Source organism: Octodon degus, unplaced genomic scaffold (genome assembly GCF_000260255.1).
Source record: "Octodon degus isolate 3935 unplaced genomic scaffold, OctDeg1.0 scaffold00037, whole genome shotgun sequence".
Classification (NCBI taxonomy): domain Eukaryota; kingdom Metazoa; phylum Chordata; class Mammalia; order Rodentia; family Octodontidae; genus Octodon; species Octodon degus.
The window spans coordinates 8,685,341-8,704,165 of record NW_004524613.1 but is presented as its reverse complement, the minus strand read 5'-3'; the positions used below and the strand labels follow the sequence as shown (position 1 = coordinate 8,704,165).

At 41.2% G+C, this 18,825-nt stretch overlaps 1 protein-coding gene across 1 annotated transcript in view; it reads right to left on the bottom strand.

The window, feature by feature from the left end:
- Window positions 1-587: 587 nt before the first annotated feature.
- The window catches only part of Rprd1b (regulation of nuclear pre-mRNA domain containing 1B), a 58,418-nt gene continuing 40,180 nt past the window's right edge, over window positions 588-18,825 (bottom strand). Inside the window, exon 7 of the mRNA XM_004630900.2 lies at window positions 588-3,100. Within this exon, the coding sequence (XP_004630957.1) occupies window positions 2,951-3,100 (150 nt within the window). The 3' untranslated portion in view covers window positions 588-2,950. The remainder of the gene's footprint in view (window positions 3,101-18,825) is intronic.

Here is an 18,825-nt window from a genome sequence, read left to right as displayed (position 1 = left end):
CTTCAAACAGACTTATTCCAAATCAATTTTTCTGTAACTGTGAGTTTAACCAACATACTTTCACTGAATGTAAAAGGAGGAAGGAAACCCATAAAAATGTGGCTAAAAGATACACCACTTGGGTTTGCAATTATCTTGTATTTTTCTTCTTTTTACTGTTCAGAGTAGCTTTCACTCTACTGCCAAAATGAAATAGCTCTCAGGAGCTGCAGTGCTGTGAACAAAAGCACTGAAATCAAAGGACTTTCACATTTTAATCTGTCAGAGACTGGATGTGTAGTATGGGGAAGTCACTGAATCTCCCTGTCACTTGCCACTTCTGTACAATGAGGATAAAACTATGGCGGCACCTCCCGTGGGGACTGTGTGAATTGGCTAATTAAAGCTAATTAAGTCCCTGGAAAGAACCAGAAAATACTAAGTAAGTGCAGAGTATTTATGTGCCACTAACAGTCACAGAAACTCCTAAGGGAAAGGATTCTGTGCAGACAGTACATTCTCTACTGGTGATTACTAATCACTCATTGTTTACAAAGAAAGAAGCATATTTTCTAGAACACAGTAGGGAAAAGAAACATCACACAATGTTGTTCAACAACACCATCTTTATTCAAAAATAGATATCTATGAGACATTTCAGAATATACTGCTGCCACCAATGACAGCCTATACTTCTAAATAAAGACCTAAATTAATATACAAATTTAAGCTTTAAAAATATTCTTTAAGAAAAACAAATGAAAACAAAAGATTAATAGACTTTCTGAAGAATATGACCTAAAGGAAAGGTCCTCTGAGACCTACAGATGCCCTATGGTGAAACAACACAAACCCAAAGCCACCCATCCCACCCTGCCAGACTGGCTCTCCCAGATGAGGAGAAAGGATCATTTAAATTAAACAACTGAAGAAAGCACACTTTGAAGGGAGGTCAAGGGAAGGAGAATTAAGATTTAAACAACAAAAGCATTTCATTAAAACAAAACAAAACTTCCTCACAGGAAGTCCACTAGTACAGGTGTTAAGAACCCAACACATTCATTTACATAATTGCTACAGGTTCATTTCTTGCTCTTCCTGTAATGATTTCGCACCAGTTGCTGGTCAAAGACATAAAACATAGTAGTGTGCTAAATCCATTCTGTTGTAAGTTTCACCCAGCTGAATAGAGCAAATACCAGTCTACTGGCTGGTTTGTGGCTTGTAAAATTTTGTCTCCTTGGTGAAAGCACTGTCCCAGTCGGGTCTGTTCAGAAATAAGCCCATGTATGGGAGATTAAAGCAGCACATCATATGGGGAGGGGGGCGTGCACAAACAGCAAAGACTAAAATTTATCTTGCAATTTCAGTGAAGTCACTTACTGCCTCTGGGAGAAAAACTTCATAGGCTCATTAATTTAACAGTGACAGAACAGGCAGTGTCTCTAAGCAAACAGCACACAGATGAAGATCTGAAAAGCAGCTTCTACACTACTACGTTCTACAGAGTTAAACCAAGTACCTGTTACAACTCCCTTGTTCTCACATCACAGCAGGCAAGCGAGCTTCTGGAAGGGAGGCCTGTCATACTTCATAAAACACAGGCTATGTTTGAAAATGTAAAATAACATGTGACTTTTGGTGATCCTCAAAATAGCAACTCAAAACAATGGATTTTCAAGCCCCTTCCACTGAATTCCTTTTCACAGCTTCCAGACTTCAGCCTTTGGGATATCATTCCTATTACACTATCGGGGCAAATTGTTTTCTACCCTTTCCAATGTCAAAAATTCGCCTGCCAAATCAGAATGATTTATAGTTAGCAGGCTTACCCTTTATTATACACAAGATAAAAATTCTAACTACATTATTTAGTCATAATGTCAGATGGCATGATAATGGAATTAAAACCCCAAATTACTACCTCCCACTTTCCTTGTCCCCTGCCAGAGACAAGCTGTTTCAATAACATCTGATGTAAATTCTCTTCCTCTTCCTCATGTGGGAACACAGCACATAGAGTGATGTGAACTCACAGGTGATGTGCTCTATGTCCTGTCTGCAGGAGATAGGCGGTTCAGTCAACACACCATAGACAAACCCATGCCCACATGGTGGACTAATGATAGTGTGCCCTTCTCCCCAGAGGGAAGGTCACAGCCACAGCCATGCAGAGCCTAGTGCTGTCCTTAACAACCACCAGGGGCCAAAAGGTCCTGCTTTAGAAATTTACTCTCTGACAGTGGTGGGGCCCTAGGGAAATGCAGTCTGAGGAAAGTGTACATTAGAACCAAGCAAGTTACTTGCTTATGACCACTGCTACTCTTGTCTCTGAACTGCTACTTTATGTACCACTGAGCTGTGAATCTCACTGCTAGATTCTTTAGTTTGCTCATAATAAACACACTTAGCCTTGACTACTCATTGCTAGTATCAGTAACAATATGAAAAGGTCAGCGATGTGGCAAACTTTTTATGGCAAAGCTGCCCAAAGGTTATGTATGCCACCAACCTTTCAGGACAGGTGGTAGACTTGAAAGCCAATGTCTACAGAGCAAGCCCCTCAGCAGGAGCCTAAAGTCCAGCTCAGAGCAGAGGTGCCATTTCCATGATACATGCTATCCCAGAGACAAGATTTATCGAAAGCTTCCAGAAGTACCCATGATTTTCATAACTTCTTAGGTATAAAAGACAGCTAAGAATGGAAACCACCAGGGGCATGAACACATGAAGTCAAAGAGCCTGTATTTTTTTCCAAGTATGAATCTAAACTGGATTCCATTAGCCACTGTTCTGAACTGTGCTGAAGATGAAAGGCTGGAGAGAAGAATTGGGTATCAGTTTGTGTAGTTCTTTCTGGAGGTGAGGGGCCAGGCTGAAGAGAGAAAACCAGGGGCCAGAGGGTGATCTGTAACCATGACTTGCCTTCTTCTCTCTGGCACAGATTGGAATCTGAGGTGTAACAACTGTCCTAATCAGTTGAAAAGAGGTCACCGGCAGAAGGCAGAGGAGCCAAGCCCCCTGTGACGTTGGGTAGCAACGAGAGGTCTGGTAAGCTCTGAATATGGGACTTCAGTTCCTTGCGGACCTGGGTAACTCGTGCAAGCTTCTGTTTATATTCCTAGGGAGATAAGAAAAAGAGAACACAGTTAGCCTGTGTGGGTGGTGGTCTGCTCTTACCACTCTCCTTCTTGCTCTTCCTTCTCCCCACCAGACCGCCACTCCCTACTCAGATACACAACCACGCTAGAGCTTTATTCTCAAGGGACAAACTTCACCAAAGGCAGTAGAACACAACCTTAGCAACAGTGGATTAAACAGTATTCAATTTGACACTTGAGATTTGGAAGTAAAAAGCAGTGACCTTTAGTATATGCACTCTCTTTTTAACTGGCTGTCAACAGTTTCAAAGTGTTTTATAAAATACAGAGGATCATATGTCACAATTATTTTAAAGATCCACTTAGCGGGGACTGCTGGTTAGCTCAGTTGTTTAAGCGCCTGCCTAGGCAAATGAAGTTGGGCCCAGGGACCACAGTTTGATCCCCAGCTCCACATGCCATACCAGACCTGCTCTTAAGGCAGCCTGAGCCAGGGGGGAAAAAAAAGCTTAAAGATTCACTTAGAGATGGCTAGAAAAATCACTATAATATACTAAGTTAAAGTTTAGCGATCAAGTCAGATCTATCATTTTCACAATCAAGCAGTATACAAGTTCAGAATAACCTACTGCCACCATCTGTAGCCAGGATCTCATTACATATCCAAGTAGCTGCAGGAAGTCCCTGATAAAGCCTTCTAAAAGTCTCCTCATCCAAATTTCTTCCAATATGGAGCCAGGTTTACCTTCTACAACCCTGGCATCATCCAGCCACTTCTCTGAGGCGAAGTGCTCACTTCACTGTCCACACACCCATTCAGAGCTCAAGACCTGCTCAATCAGCTGCTGCCCCAAAATGTTTCTCACAATTTTCCAGCTTCCTTTGTGCAGGCCACTGAGTACACAGGGCATCTGCTTAGGATTCTCCCCACAACCTGGAAGAGACCCTTCTCCCAGTCCTGGCAAAGCCCTGCCCCATCCCTTTGCCTGGGAAAAAAAATCTTCACACAGGCTGCTCCTCACCCGCCCCCGTGCCACAGCTTTCCCTTGTGTGGGGTGTGCAATGGGATGCACTGTTCTCTCCAGATATGTTAGATTTTCATGTTATCCTAGAGTAGGGCTCTTACAATGGCAGGAATGGAGTGGATTATTATTATTATTATTTGTTTCCCTAGCTCCCAACAAAAGTTACTCTTGATAAACCTATATAGGAAACAAATTGGTCACATGTGAGGTCTACAGCTTCTGGACTCTTTAGGGCTTATGTTTTCTTGTAAATTTCAGCAAGGATAAGGCAGTTCATGGCTGGGCCCTCGCCTGAATCCTTTGTGGCAGGAATGGAACCAAAAACACCAGCTGAGCTTAGAGCCTAGGAGCATCTGTGCTGGCTCTACCTCCATTATGCTGTGTGTCCAGGGAGACACATCCTCCTTTCCTAGCTAAAAGTGACCGAATGGATGTCATTAAGATTTTTCTTCATGTATAAATTTCTTGATGTTTAAACACTTTAAGTAGACAGGGGAGGAAGAAGGTTTGAGGAGTTATGGAAACTATTAATAACAACTCCTTCATCAAACTGGTAAACTACACAAGGATAGGGCCAGAGCCACCTGCTTTGTCTAGCCCCCAATAAGACCCTACAGTGTCCCCAAACAATAGGCACCTGGCATATCAAGGGAATTAACAATATATAAAGCAAACATCAGGTATACACATTTCTGAAACCTAGACTTTAGCCAATGGTAACTTTTTATTCTTGATACTGGTAGCTAAGTTCAAACCTGAGAATCTGTAAGGCCTAGTTTCTTAGTCACTGTTTTCATTGCTGAGACAAAATATCTGATATCCAAAAGAAGATTTGTTTGGCCTATAGTTCATAGACATTTCAGTTCATAATTGGCTGGCTCCAAGGCAGTGGGGCATGGCAGAAGGGCATGACCTTAGCAGCTTTTTTGGGTCTCTTTTATGTTTTATCTAGGGTACTGGGATTAGAGATGCCAAAGCAATTAGTGGACTGATTTAGTAATTGCTCACCCTTAATTTTAGCACCCTTAGCATTGCACCACAAATCAGTCACACTCTAAATTGCACCATGAATCAATCACACTCTGTAGTCAGCCACCTCTGAAAAAGCACTACCTATGATTGCATGAGGCTTTGGGGGAACATCTAGACACAAGTCATAACATTCCACCCCTGACCCCCCAAAGAGTCATGCATATCCCTTTCATTTAGTCCATCTCCAAGAGTTGCCAAGGTCCTATCAGTTTCAGCACTGTTGAAAAGTCTAAGTCCAAAGACTCCTCTGAGATTTAAGGCAAAGATTTAGCTGAGAGTCCATGTACAAATGAAAAAAAAGTTAAATACTTCCAACATTCAATGGTACAAGATAAACATTTCCATTCTAAAAGGTACAGAGTGGGGGACCGAAACAAATGAAAACAAAACAAGTCCAAAATCCAGCAGGGTAAACATTAAGTCCTACAGTTCCATGTGCAACATCCAAAGCAATCTATGGCAAGATGTGAACCCCAAAGGGCCTGGGTAGTTCTACCTTACAGCACGGCCAGTGGTTATAACTCCAATGATTTCTCGCTTGGGCTGGGTTTGTTCCCTCCTTGCAGTTTTCCTCAGACAAACCCCATTGCTGGATTCTCCACAGGTCTGGGGTCTCCGCTGTACCGTCAGGTTCATATTCACCGCTTCATACACTGCCCTCTCAGGGGAGACACCTTCTTCTGCAATCTGGGTGGAAGCTTTCTACACCTCGTAACTCTTCCATTCTGCATGCAACTAAAATCAGCACCATGTAGATGATGCCAAGGCCTGCCACCAGCTAGAGCAGAAGTCAGGCTTCCTTCTTTCTTGGCTGCAGGGATCGAAGGCCTATGAATCTAATCCAGAGGAACAACTTCCACAGGCTGCTGCCATTCTAGAACATAGTGTTCTAGGGCTTTTCTCAAATCAAAATCTTTCACCTGTGCAACTCTGAGGCTCTGAAGGTTGGAGTTCTGTTGGTTTCTGTGATGTCTTCCGGCTATCTTTTCTGTTGTCTTCTGAAATATGTGGCTTTTCTTGCTGATCTTTTTAGCAACCAATGTTTCTTCTGCTCCATCTTTGCAGGCTGTAACTTTATTGGAGCTACCTTTCTGGCCAAACTCACAATGTTCTGAATCATTCTTTGCTCTTGAGTCATAAGTCTAGCAAAAATCCCTTAACAGTAGCTATGCCACTGACTTAACATTAGACTACCTTGAAATTTCTTCTGTAAGATTAATTAGTCCACTGCCCTTAATCTTAGTCTCAGGCAAAGTCTCTGGACATGAGCAAAAAGCAGACAAGCTACTGTCTGGAGTCCAACAGCCAATGCAGTCGTTCCTCCCAGCAGAAACCTCCAGAGCCTAGTCTTTACTGGCAGATTTCTATGAGCCTTCTGGTTTTCTGAGCTTTGACTACAGTCTCTCATCAAGTATAGCCTAAGGTACTCCAACTACTTTTTCAGCCAGCATCTCCAAACCTTTCCAAACTCTTCCCACAAGCCAGTCCTAAGGCTCCTGAACAACATGGTCAGGTACAATCACAGCAACAACCCTACTTCTCTGGTACCAAATTCAGATTTGCTCACTTTTTTCACTGCTGAGACAATGTCTCACTGTGGGTGACACGGCAGACAGGCATTGCAGAGGAGAAATAGTGCAAGGTGGGCAGAGTACAACAATCAAGCAAAGGGGCCTTAGCAACTTTTTTCTGCCCCTTTCACAGGCTACTGGATCAGGGTAGTGCCAAATCAGTGCACTACCTTAGTAATCACTACCCTTAGTCTTAGCGCTCTTAATCCTAGCATTATACCATGAGTTAATCACATACTCTAGATTGAGCTACCTCTGAAAAAGCGTCACTTCTGACCACATAAGGTTAAGGGGACATCTAGATATGAGTCATAACATCTCAGTTTCTTCCCGCATAAACATTCATAAAGTGTGAAGACCAATGATCTCTTTCTGAACACTGATTCATTTAATAGACTCTCTCAAACACTAGGTACAAAAGGGTAAAGCAGTTACCCTTTGCCCTGTCCCCAAGTTCTCTGTCCAAAGTTGACAAATGAATACCGCCTCAATTCTGAGCTATCCACTCATGGAACTTACACAGACTTAACTGAAGGAATTCATCAAGAACTATTTGAAAATTGATACAAATACAAGACACTTCACTCTTGAGGGATTATCGAACTAATTTACCAAGTTTATCCAGGTTAAAAGGGAAAGTGTCTAACTGGACCAGATACTACCTTAAATTTAAATAATTCACACTAGCAACTGAAGACAAACCCAACTTCCTGCTGCTGGGTGAGGGGCATGATGCGTAAATTGATACTGCTTTCTACACATCATAAAAAAAATTTTCACTAAGAGGAACATATATCACAAGAAAGCCCTTTTCAAGCCAGCCTGAAAGCAGATGGATCCTGCCCATACTTTTTCCCATCACTGGGATATTATTTTTTGCAGGAGTCTCTACTTTAATAACAGGTACATGGGCCTGGGAAGAAGGTATCACTACAGAAAGGGTAAGAGTTGAACCCATTACCAAAACCCATGAAAATCCAAGATAGTAAAAATAACAAAAAGTCTCACAGGCCAAGAAGTTTAAATACATCAGCAAAGGTGACCAGGTATATACTCTAAATAGCCAAATATGGGAGCAATTATCTTTAAAACATACCTGCCTAGTAAGAACAATCTAATGACAGCTTAACAACTTGAGATCAGTAGGCTAAATTGTGGCTACAATAATATTATAGGCCTAGGCAGACTAAGTAGTGACTGAAAGCAGATTAAGTAGTGACTACTGTGTTATCTCCCATCTCTTCCCTTAAAAAAAAAAAATCAGGCTTTCCAGATAAAGTCAGCTATGAATCTTCCTATGAGCACACAATAGGGAAGGAAGGAAGGAAGGAGGGAAGGAAGGAAGGAGAGGGGAGGGGAGGGGAGGGGAAGAGGGGAAGAGGGGAAGAGGGGAAGAGGGGAAGAGGGGAAGAGGGGAAGAGGGGAAGAGGGAAGGAGGGAAGGAGGGAGGGAGGGAGGGCGGGCAGGCAGGCAGGCAGGCAAGAAATAAAGTCCAAATAAAATTATCATCCAGTATAACTTCAGCCTTTGTTTCTGTTATTTCTTCTGATTTTTCCTTTCCCTTCACTCCTTCCTGTATTGCTAGAACCCAGGACTCTGCATTTGCTAGACAAGTGCTCAACCATATCCCAGCTCTTAATTTTCCCCCTTCTTAAACTTCCCCTGTTGGGATAGGGTGTGCTCTTGCCAGCTGCCTATCCAAGGTTCTCTTTTTGGTTCTGGACAGATAAAGTAGAAATAGTACAGGAAAATTTAAAACTAGTGTCATAATATACCAACCTGCCACCTGGTGAAGTGTGAAGAAAATATGTTACAAGGTTCTATTCAGTGCCCTCAGCAATTTTTACTCCTGAGAGAAATCCAGACCTTTTTCCACACTACCACTAAAACCAGCTTTGTGTTAAAAAGGCCACTTAGTCTTCTGGTTCATACCAAGTGTTTCTCAGGTAGAGAAATGATGGCAAGGTGGTCACATGCTCCTTATTTAGAGCATTTTACAGAAAAGATCAAGCCTTTAATCTAGAATATGCCCCTGTATGGTCGGGAACTTGCCAGCCAGGACCACAGTACAGATTAACAGGATGGCCTGCTACAGCACTCCTGCCTGTCAAGTTCTCTCCTATCAGCCACATCCTCTCTGCCATGGCTCTTGTGTTTTCTCGCACTCATATCTTCAGATACCTACCTTTCTGCAAGTGAAGACAAGACAAACTCAAGAGCCCTACTACTGCTTTTCCTTTTGAGGTTTAATTTACACTGAGAGGCTAAGACTGAGTATACCCCAGGTACAGGCATCAGCTACTGGATCCAACCCTGCTCAGCCCGGAGGGGCCATAGGGACTTGTGATGTGGGAGTCACATCAGATGTGCTGCTGCTGTGGTTTCAGGATCCTCAAGGCCAGGGCAATGCTGATAAACTGCCTGGATTTATTTGATTGCCAAGAAATGTTTAAAATGTAAAAGGTAAGGTCCACTGTGTAGTTCTGAGATAATGATTTATGCTTCTGGCAGAGCTTTGAAATCTTTCCTCACAGACTTTGCAAATTTACAGAAGAGAATATATCTTCCTTTGCTTTCTGTGGATCCGGTTCACACTGTGAACTCAGACCATTATAGAGCACCAAGACAATTTGCTGAATGGAGTAGAGCTTACAAATTCTTTGCCTTTTATGGTCGGAGCAGTAAGCCAGACCTGACATGCTGCAGATAAGCTTTGGGATAAGAGGGTTAGAAATGACAGGGGCTGGCAGTATGATGACCTTTCTACAGGAATTTCACATTCAGAACAAAATTGTGTTTCCTCAAACAGCTCATGTAAGAAATACTGATGAAAGTGTAAACATTGTCAAACTTACTTTCTTCCTCGATAAGAAACATTTACATAAGGAAAAATAGCTGCGTATTAACTCCACAGGCAGGCACTTGACTTGCTGAGACCTACTCTCCAGTCAAGACACACGTTTTCCTTTATTGTACCCTACTGAGCTACTGGACATCTGGTATAAAAAAAAAAAAAAAGGAACAACATAAACTACTTCACTACCCCCAATCGTCAGAAAGAGTAGTTACTCACACAAAGTTTATTAAGGGCCTATTTTAAAGGTGACCTGTGGGGGCCTGCCCCTTAGCTCAGTTCTTTAAGTGGCTGCTTCAACAAAGCAGTCAGGCTCAGGATGCTGTGGTTGGATCCCCACAACACAAGCCAGCCAGTCATGCCTTGAAGGCATTCGGAGCAAAAAACAAAAAAAACAAAAACAAAAACAAAAAAACACTTCTAGCCCAGGGAGATAGCTCAGTAGAATAAGCACTTGCCTGGCAAGCACAGGGTCCTAAGTTCAATCTCTGGTACCATTAAAAAAAAGAAAGAAAGAAAAAGAAAGGTGACCTGTCATAGTGAATTTTTTAACTCAAAACTGTTTCACTGCATGGAAAATTCAAAGAACCAAGCCAAAGAAGCTGACTCTTGCACAAATGTGATTTAATTAACCCACCTAGTCCTTTCTATTCCTCCCAGCAAGTTAACCCTTCACCAGTTAGGAGTATGAGACCTATACTTAGAAATCTCAGCCTCTACTGAAACCCCAATTTCTTTCATTCATTAACTCACTCACTCACTCACGCTTTTGGAAAATATGACACATAAATCTTTGAACTCAAAGAATGCTACTTTTAACTTCCCTTCTGAGATCCACGCGGGAACAAAAAACCATCACTGACCTGAACCTCTCTCCTGGCCAGTTCCATGCTCCCATATGACTTACTGGCAGCTGTGCCATGTCAAAATGATACATTCTGGGTGTCACACAATGGCTAGAGATGCTGAGTATGACGCTGGGGAAGATACAAGGAAAAGAAGAAATTGTGGCTCCAATACTAATCCCGCCATCTCTCAGCTCCATTACCAAAATCCGTAATATGAGTATGCACAATCTATTTCCCAAAAGAAAAAATGACAAAAATGGCACTGATTAGAAGAATGTTTCTGGAGCAGTAAAATCATCCATGGGAGGAGTAAAATGGGAATAGGCTTCTTCAACTTGAGACTACATCACAAAGTGTTTTCAGAGTACTTATTTCCCAGAGGACTTTCCACACGAAAGGTGATTAGAGCTTCTAGTGCCACAACAAAACCCCCAATCTAACAGTTTTGCAAAAGCAAGTGAAAATTAAACATTACTTACTTACACATAATCTAATACAAATAAAACAAAAAGATTAATTTTATGACTGGGCAATTTTTCAAATCTTAATACAATTATAAAGCTAAATATTTATAATTTAATGTATAAAATGTTTTAAAAAGTACTTATTTTTTAAAAATAATTTTATTGAGAAAAAAAGTACTTATTAAAATACACCTGGGTCCTTTAAAAACATTCATACTTATACCACAGTATTCCTCATAAAACTAAAGTGCTAAAGATGAACTAGTAACAGTTAAGTATTTATTAAGTAATAGTCAAATATTTTTCTCCTAAAATTAGCCATCAAGAAAAAAAATGTTAGGGCCAGTGGTTTGATTCCCAGGCCTGCCATGTCAGCCCCGCCCCTGAGGCACGCTGAGAAGGCAACTGAGACTGGGTGTGGTGGCGCGCACCTGTAATCCCAGCTCTTGGGAGGCTGTAGACAGGCAGATCACTATGAGTCCGATCTAGTAGTGAAACCCTGAACACCCTGTAGACCCTTCCCTAAAATACAAAAAAAAGAAAAGAAAATGTTATATTAAAGTAATAAAGACCTCACAAACTGATGGGAAAGCCAGTGATGATTTTGTGGAAAGCTGAGTTACAGATGCCATAGAGACTAACACTAAAGGTATACCAGACTATATACAGTGTTTCTTCTTTTGAACTAAATATTAGCAGTCAAGTGCTCCTGGAGAGCAGCTGAGAAACACAGAATAGAAATGAAAAAACAATTTTTCACACAAAATGTCCTTCAGAAATGCTTATTATGATTTTAAGTGCTAGCAGGTCTGCCTGGGCAAGGCAGCCAATAGGTCACTGCTCTGATTTTAGATACAGATCTCTCCCATAAGCAGTAAGATTTAATCAATTCCTTCTCACCAACAAACTAGGAAGCAAAGAAAAGATATGCTTCTCCAAAGATGAAGCACATCATATCCCTCCCACTGCAGGGAGGTGGCTCTGGCAGACTGGAAAGAACTCTAGAGTCAGGAAAACCAAGTTCAAATCCTATTCTCTACCTGTGGTGTGACATGTGACCTCACAGCACTCCCTGGTATATAAGGAAGGAATGGAAACAATGACTACTATGCAGTGTTGTGAGCCTTGGACAAGATCAGGTACTACTAAACTGTGCCATGTAAATCAACAGAGGTAGAGGAGAAAAAAACAATCAGGCCTCCCTTGTTCAATCACATAAGCAACACTTCAATCTTCCTGACTCATATGTAAAGATTTGCAAAGTTAAAGAAAAAACTTAAAAGCAAATCCTCCTTCCCACAAACTGCTTGAATAATCCGTAAAATTTAGCACATTCACTAGACACTACCTTGAGAATATGGAAAGTCCTCTAAATAGCAGTTCCCTTCTTTTTTATGATCTATCTCAAAATTAGGAAAAAAGTCATAGTGCTTTTTATTTTTTTTTTAAATTTTATTTATGTGTGTGTGTGTGTGTGTGTGTGTGTGGCCAGCTCAGTCCACCAGGGGGCGGGGCTGGCTGGCATGTGGTGCTGGGGGATTGAACCGCGGTCCCTGTGCTTTGCTAAGCTTGTTGTAAGTAGGTGCTTTAGACCACTGAGCCCTCTCACCAGCCCTCATAGTGCTTTTTAAATACGTGGTATCACAGTCTAAATGCATCGATCCACAGGCCCAGAGACAGGAAGGACTCTGTCTACGCAATAAGCTTAGATGGGAATACTAGACTCAAAGTAGAAGTTCTCATCAAAGATACACTCTGACCTTGCCTAGAGATGAACCAAGTGTCCACTGTACCTGTTGCCCCAACACTGAAATGCAGGGGTAAGCATCAAGAAAAGGCTGCATGTGTAACAGTAACAGTAGAGATATGTACCCAGGGGAATAACATCTGCAGAGAGAATGACAAACTATGTGATACTCTGAGGAAGAGGGATCTAAGGCAGTATAGATGGGAAGAAAGGTGGAGGAACTTGGTTTTATAAGAGAAGTTTTCCCTGAGGAAATGTTGTATGACTTAGATATAAACCATGAACAGGGAAGTAGATTAAAAAGGTAGCTATAGGGCTAGTGAGATAGCTCAGCAGACTAAACACCCGTTTTGGCAAGCAGAGGGACCAGGGTTCAATCCCTGACCCTCTATGTTGCACTGGCCGTGCTCCCCAGGCGTGCTAAACCAGTGACTGAGTCCAGGTATGGTGGTGCATGCCTGTAATCCCAGGGCTGGGGAGGCCAAAAACAGGAGGATCACTATAAGTCTGAGCTGCGTAGTGAGACCCTGTACCAAATACATAAATAGGGGGAAAAAAGGTAACTGATGGAAAAGTAAATAAAGAGAACAGTATTCCAAGGAGGTAGAGAGAGTACCACATAGAAAGCTTGAGACAAAAAGGGCCAGCATGGACAAAATGTCACAGAACACAGCAAGAAACATGCTGATGAGGTCGACAGAGATCATTTCGGCTCATGCTTTAGGAGCAACAGTAAGCCATTTCAGTGTTTCATCAGAACGTGCTCAGTGCTGAGTTTGAAGGCATCACAGGGCTGTGTGGTTCTCAAAGAATGGACGAGGATTACACAGCATAAATGCAAATAATGAGCCAGTATTCAGGCTACAGCAATGGTTCAGGGGAGAGAAGATGACAGTTTGAACTATGGAAGTAGAAGTGGAGACCTAGATGAGGGCAACAGATTAAAAAAAAATCGGTTCTAAGGAAAATCTCAAGAATAAAAAAAATCACAATGGGTGACTACTCTGTTGGAAAATAGAGGGGAGATCAACCTGGCAGAATTTCAGCAAAGAAACTGAAGGTGAATGGGACAAAATGAGGCTCAATAATAGATCGAGAAAGTGGAAATAAATCAGGGGAAAATGGGTGAGGCCTACCATTCAGTTTGGGTGAGTGTCAATGCCATTCCTTAAGCTAGAGTAAAAGGACAGTAAGAAGGAAGGAAATGACCTTTTCCACCATATTCTTTGAAGTGCGTGGGTTAAGTAAACCATTAGTGTATCAGCCAGTTCAAGTATAAGTCACTCAAGAAGAGGTTTGAGACCTGGGATATAGCTCAGTAGTAAAGTACTTGGCTAGTGTGTAAGGCCATGGGTTTGATCTCCATCCCCACAAAATGTAAAAACATGAAAGGCACAGAGTAGTAAATGCTATGGAAAGATCCAAAACAAGAAGGGGAGATGAAAGACTTGAAAAACAGCTTTTCTGTCATTAGTGACTCCACTGCTACAGGAGGAATATGCAGATCCATTGCAGTGAGGGTAAACAGGACACGGTAGTGGCTTAAAGGGGACAGAAGAGGGGAAAATCTGCTCAGATGAATGAGATTTTTTTTTTTTTTTTAAATGGAGAGGCAGGGCAAGCTATATGCTAAGTAGGACAACTTCAGCCAGACTTCTGGAGGTTTTTTCCACAGACAGGAAAAAATATACTGGTTTTGAATGTCTTACGCACCATAGGAAAAACAGAAACTCACAGGCTCAGATTAGTCATGGTATTGGAACCTGTCACTCTACACGAGGACAAAATTATTTTATAAGTGAAACATCACATCAGAGATAGAAGAAGGTTATAAGGATCAGTGGACTCTGGAGATCAGAAACAGGCATTGAGCTCATTATCACTAAATCACAACTTAGGTAAATGGATTCTTCATAAAAATAACTGCTAGTATGCCCACTCTAACAAGAACAGAAACAGGCTGGGGTGGTGGCACAAGTCTGGAATCTTAGCATGCAGAAAGCTGAGGCAGAAGGATCTCTAGGCATTCAGGGGCCAGCCTGAACTATACAGCAGACCTTGTTTCAAAAAAGCAAAAACATATGAGAACAGAAACAATAAAAGGATTCCAAGAAGCACCTCACATATAAAGAAAAAGTAGGTGTATCTATTCATAACCACGCCTCAAACCCACAGGAATGCTCAGAAGGCTGCTGGTACATTTTGTTAAGTTGACATTTGGAAAATTACCATACTTGAAATTCCCTAAGTACCTAATGAATGAATTAAGCAAAGATATTTAATTATAAAGGACTTAAAAACTAAGGAAAAGAACAAAGAGATGGCTGGTAACATCATTTTCACTCAAAGTTTGCCATACCTTTCGGAGCTCAGAGGGTTCATTTTCAAAGGTTTCACTTTTGACACCTAATAATAAGCAAGAAATTTCTGTCCTAATCCCATAAAAACTATTTCTGGTCTTATTCAAAGTTTTATATATTTATATAGAGAAAAACAAAATCAAAGATATAATTTTTATGATGGCAAAGTATGTAATTTCACGTTCTCCAAAATCCCATCTTTAACTGGGAGGAGAAAGTCTGCCTAACAATAGGACTAAATAGGCCCTTGCTCAAAATAACATGTACCCACTGTATGTGAGCGTTACTACAGGTCAAATTCCTCTAACCTGAACCCTGCTTTTGAAATTATGCTCACTCAAGTTAATGTTACAAGTATCTGCCATTTCCCCACAGCTGTCTCAACTGTGAACAACATTTAAAAGGCAGAAGACAGTTTCATTTGTTGAAGTAAAATACTCAACACAGACTAATCTTTAACTTAGGGAGTTACATCTGAAAATGAAGTCCTAGACTGCTTACAAATGCTGTGAAAAACAATGACAACTGCTAAAGCAGGAATGCATAGTGGTGTCCCTGAATGTGTAAGACCTTCAGTGCACATAAAGACTAGTAGACATCTAAAGTACACACAGACCACCACAAACTCTACAGAAGGTAAATCTTTCAAATGCTAAGTTAGCCCAAAGGAGAAGGCTGGGGGGAGAGAAACTCAAAAGAGATCACTGACTATTCAGACAGGTAGGTATTAGCCATTTAAAATGCTTAGAAAATATTGTTAACAAAGATAAAATGTTAAGAAGAAGAAAAAAAAGCAGACAGAAAACTAAATATTTTAATCCATTTTAATTTCAGTAGTAGGGAAAAAAAGGAAACAAAATTAAAATTAGTTGAGCTGCGACTGAACTAAATGAGAAGAATGCAAGGGTCCAATACATACCCTCTCTTGGGGTCAGCCAAATAGCTCAGCGGATTAAAGCACCTATAAGCCGGCACATGGGCCAGGGGCCAGGAGCCATGAGCCAGGGGTTCGATTCCCCGGCCTGCTGGCCCCGCCTCCAAGGTGTGCTGAGACACCAATTGAGACTGGGCATGGTGGCATGCACCTGCAATCCCAGCTCTCGGGAGGCTATAAACAGGCATCACTACAAATCCTATCTAGTAGTGGGACCCTGAACACCCTGTAGACCCTTTCCCTAAAATAATAATAATAATTTTTAAAAACCCTAAAAAATACCCTGAACAAACAAACAAACAAACAAACAAACAAACAAAACATACCCTTTCTGATGGTCTAGGGAGGGGGCAGCTGTATGCAAAGCAAGGGCAGAGTGTAGAGAACTGACTGTTGCCACACAGGGCCTCTCCCCTCCCAAGGAGCATAGTGGATGACCACCACAGTGAGGAGATCCTGGTACTGGTCCTTGCTGAGTCCCACTGCGACACTGAGCTACTTACATAATCCTTGAGCTTGGTTTTCATATCTAAAATGGGGAATAAATCACCTGCATCTATAAGTGATGATGGGACACTGACTTTCATCTTGACCAGGAAGGGGGAGAAATCACCCCAAAGTTGATTTAGGGAAAAAAAGAGCTCTCTATCACCACTGCCTGCCTGTCCCATTATTAAAACTAAACTTCTAACCATCTGCACACTGTAGTGAGGTGGGAGAAAGCTGCCAAAAATGACAGGAGGCCATCAGCTCACTCTAATATCCATCAGCTGTAGCCAAAGAATCTCTCCAGTTGTTACAACACAAACAGAAATATGAAAAGTCACAAGGCAAGGTTGGGTTCTAGATCATTTCTCTCTTCCTAGCTGTACTGTCTGAAGTCAAAAGACTATACCTGAGTATTCGCTGCAGCTGAGGGAGAGGTGCCAAGCCATGGAGAAACAAAAGCAGCCCTAATTTACTAAGCCATTTCTCCCTCCTACCAGAGTAAGAGCATGCTCACAGGCACAAAGACAGTGAAGATTGAGTTCTCTCACACTTAGGTCACTCCAGAATGCTTGTATTCGAGGACTGAAAGCCATAACTGTTAAAATGGCAACTGCTCCCCAAACAATTCAGATTAAGCTTGATCTCTATTAAAATTTTAATGGTCTCTTTTGCAAAGATGGAAAATCGATAATGAAGTTCACACAGAATTGCAACAGGTTCTAAATAGCCAAAAACACTGAAAAAGAACAAAGTTTGAAGACTCATGGTTTCCAATACTGTACGTACAACAAGGCTATTGTAATTGGAAGTATGAAAATATAGTATCACCATAAGCTAGACATACAGAGTTCACAAAACATACAGACACATTTCAGGAAAAGAAAAATAGAGTATAATGCTCTACCAACAATGGATGGTGCTACCGTTGGATGGGGAGCCCTAGAGGCTGTCATATATCAAGAAATCACACTATCCTGTCCATCCTTAGAGGAAAAAACTGAAAGTGCACATGCAGTAATCTGACGATCAAGGTTACCCAAACAACAGTTAATGACACTAATAAATATTAAAGCTAATGGCCACCACTTTGGGCACTTCTTGTAACTGGAAAGGCCAAAGGCATTAATCTGTATTAATCTCATGATGTCTCAAAGATAGCTCAGGAGTCTAAGCGCCTGCCTAGCAAGCACAAGGATCCAGGTTCAATCCCTGGTACTGCATTATGTACCAACCCCATGCCATGCTGGCCACTGAAACTGGGCATGGTGGCACATGCCTGAATGCCCGCACTGGGGAGGCTGAGACAAGAAGATCATCACTACTAGCCTGGGCTGTGTAATGAGACCCTGTACCAAATAAATGAATAAATGAATTTTTTAAAGAAAACAATTTAGTAATAACATATATATAAAGGTTTTTTTCTTTAGTGTATACAGATATATTTTTAGCAGACCCTGTATAAATAAATAGTATAGAACTGAGTCCCAAAACAATCCACACATTTATACCCAAGTGATTTTTTTTTTTTTTTTTAGTTTCTTGGTACAACTTAGCTATACATAATGATCACAATCATCATCAGAAATTTGTACCTGTAAATGATATAGCTGAAATCCTCTTTTTGCAATCCTTTACCTTCTCTTCAACCCTTCTTCCCCTCCTTATTTACAAAGCCTTGTTTTCATTTTATTCTATTTTTCTCTTCCCTTCCTCCATGCCCTGCTCTCCTTCACTTTTGAACGATTTCTTCCTATTTCATAATGTCTATTACATATTTTGGTTCTTATTTACATTGTCAGTTTCTCACACCAACACAATATTTACATGTGTGAGTGATTTATTTCACATACAAGTATGGTATCAAGGTCCATCCATTTAACTAGAAATGTCTCAAGTTTATCCTTCTTTATGGCTTAGTAGTACTCCACTATAATTTTTTTTTTAAAAACCCACTCACCAATTGATGGGTATTAGGATTATTTCCAAGATTTAGTGATTGCAAACTGCTGCTTTAAACACGAGTATGCATACACTGCTGAACCATGATGTTTTCAATTCTTTTGGGAAGATACCAAGAAGGAGAATACCTGGATCAAAGGGGACTTTAAGTTCTAGTTTTCCCAAGAACCTCCACACTGATTTTCACAGTGATTACACTAGTCTACACCTCTACTGTAGAGAAGGCTTTTCTCCCCAAAGCCTCACCACATGTTACTGGATAATTTCTTGATGACAGTCATTTCTTTTGAAGATGGAATCTCAGCATCCTTTTAATATGCACACCTCAAACGATCACTGATGCTGAACTTTTTCATATATTTATTTGCCATTTTTTCTTCCTTGAGAAGTGCCTATTCATCTCAGATGCTCATTTCTGGGCTGAGTAAATTTGGAGGGGGGGGTTAGGCTTGATTTTTTTTA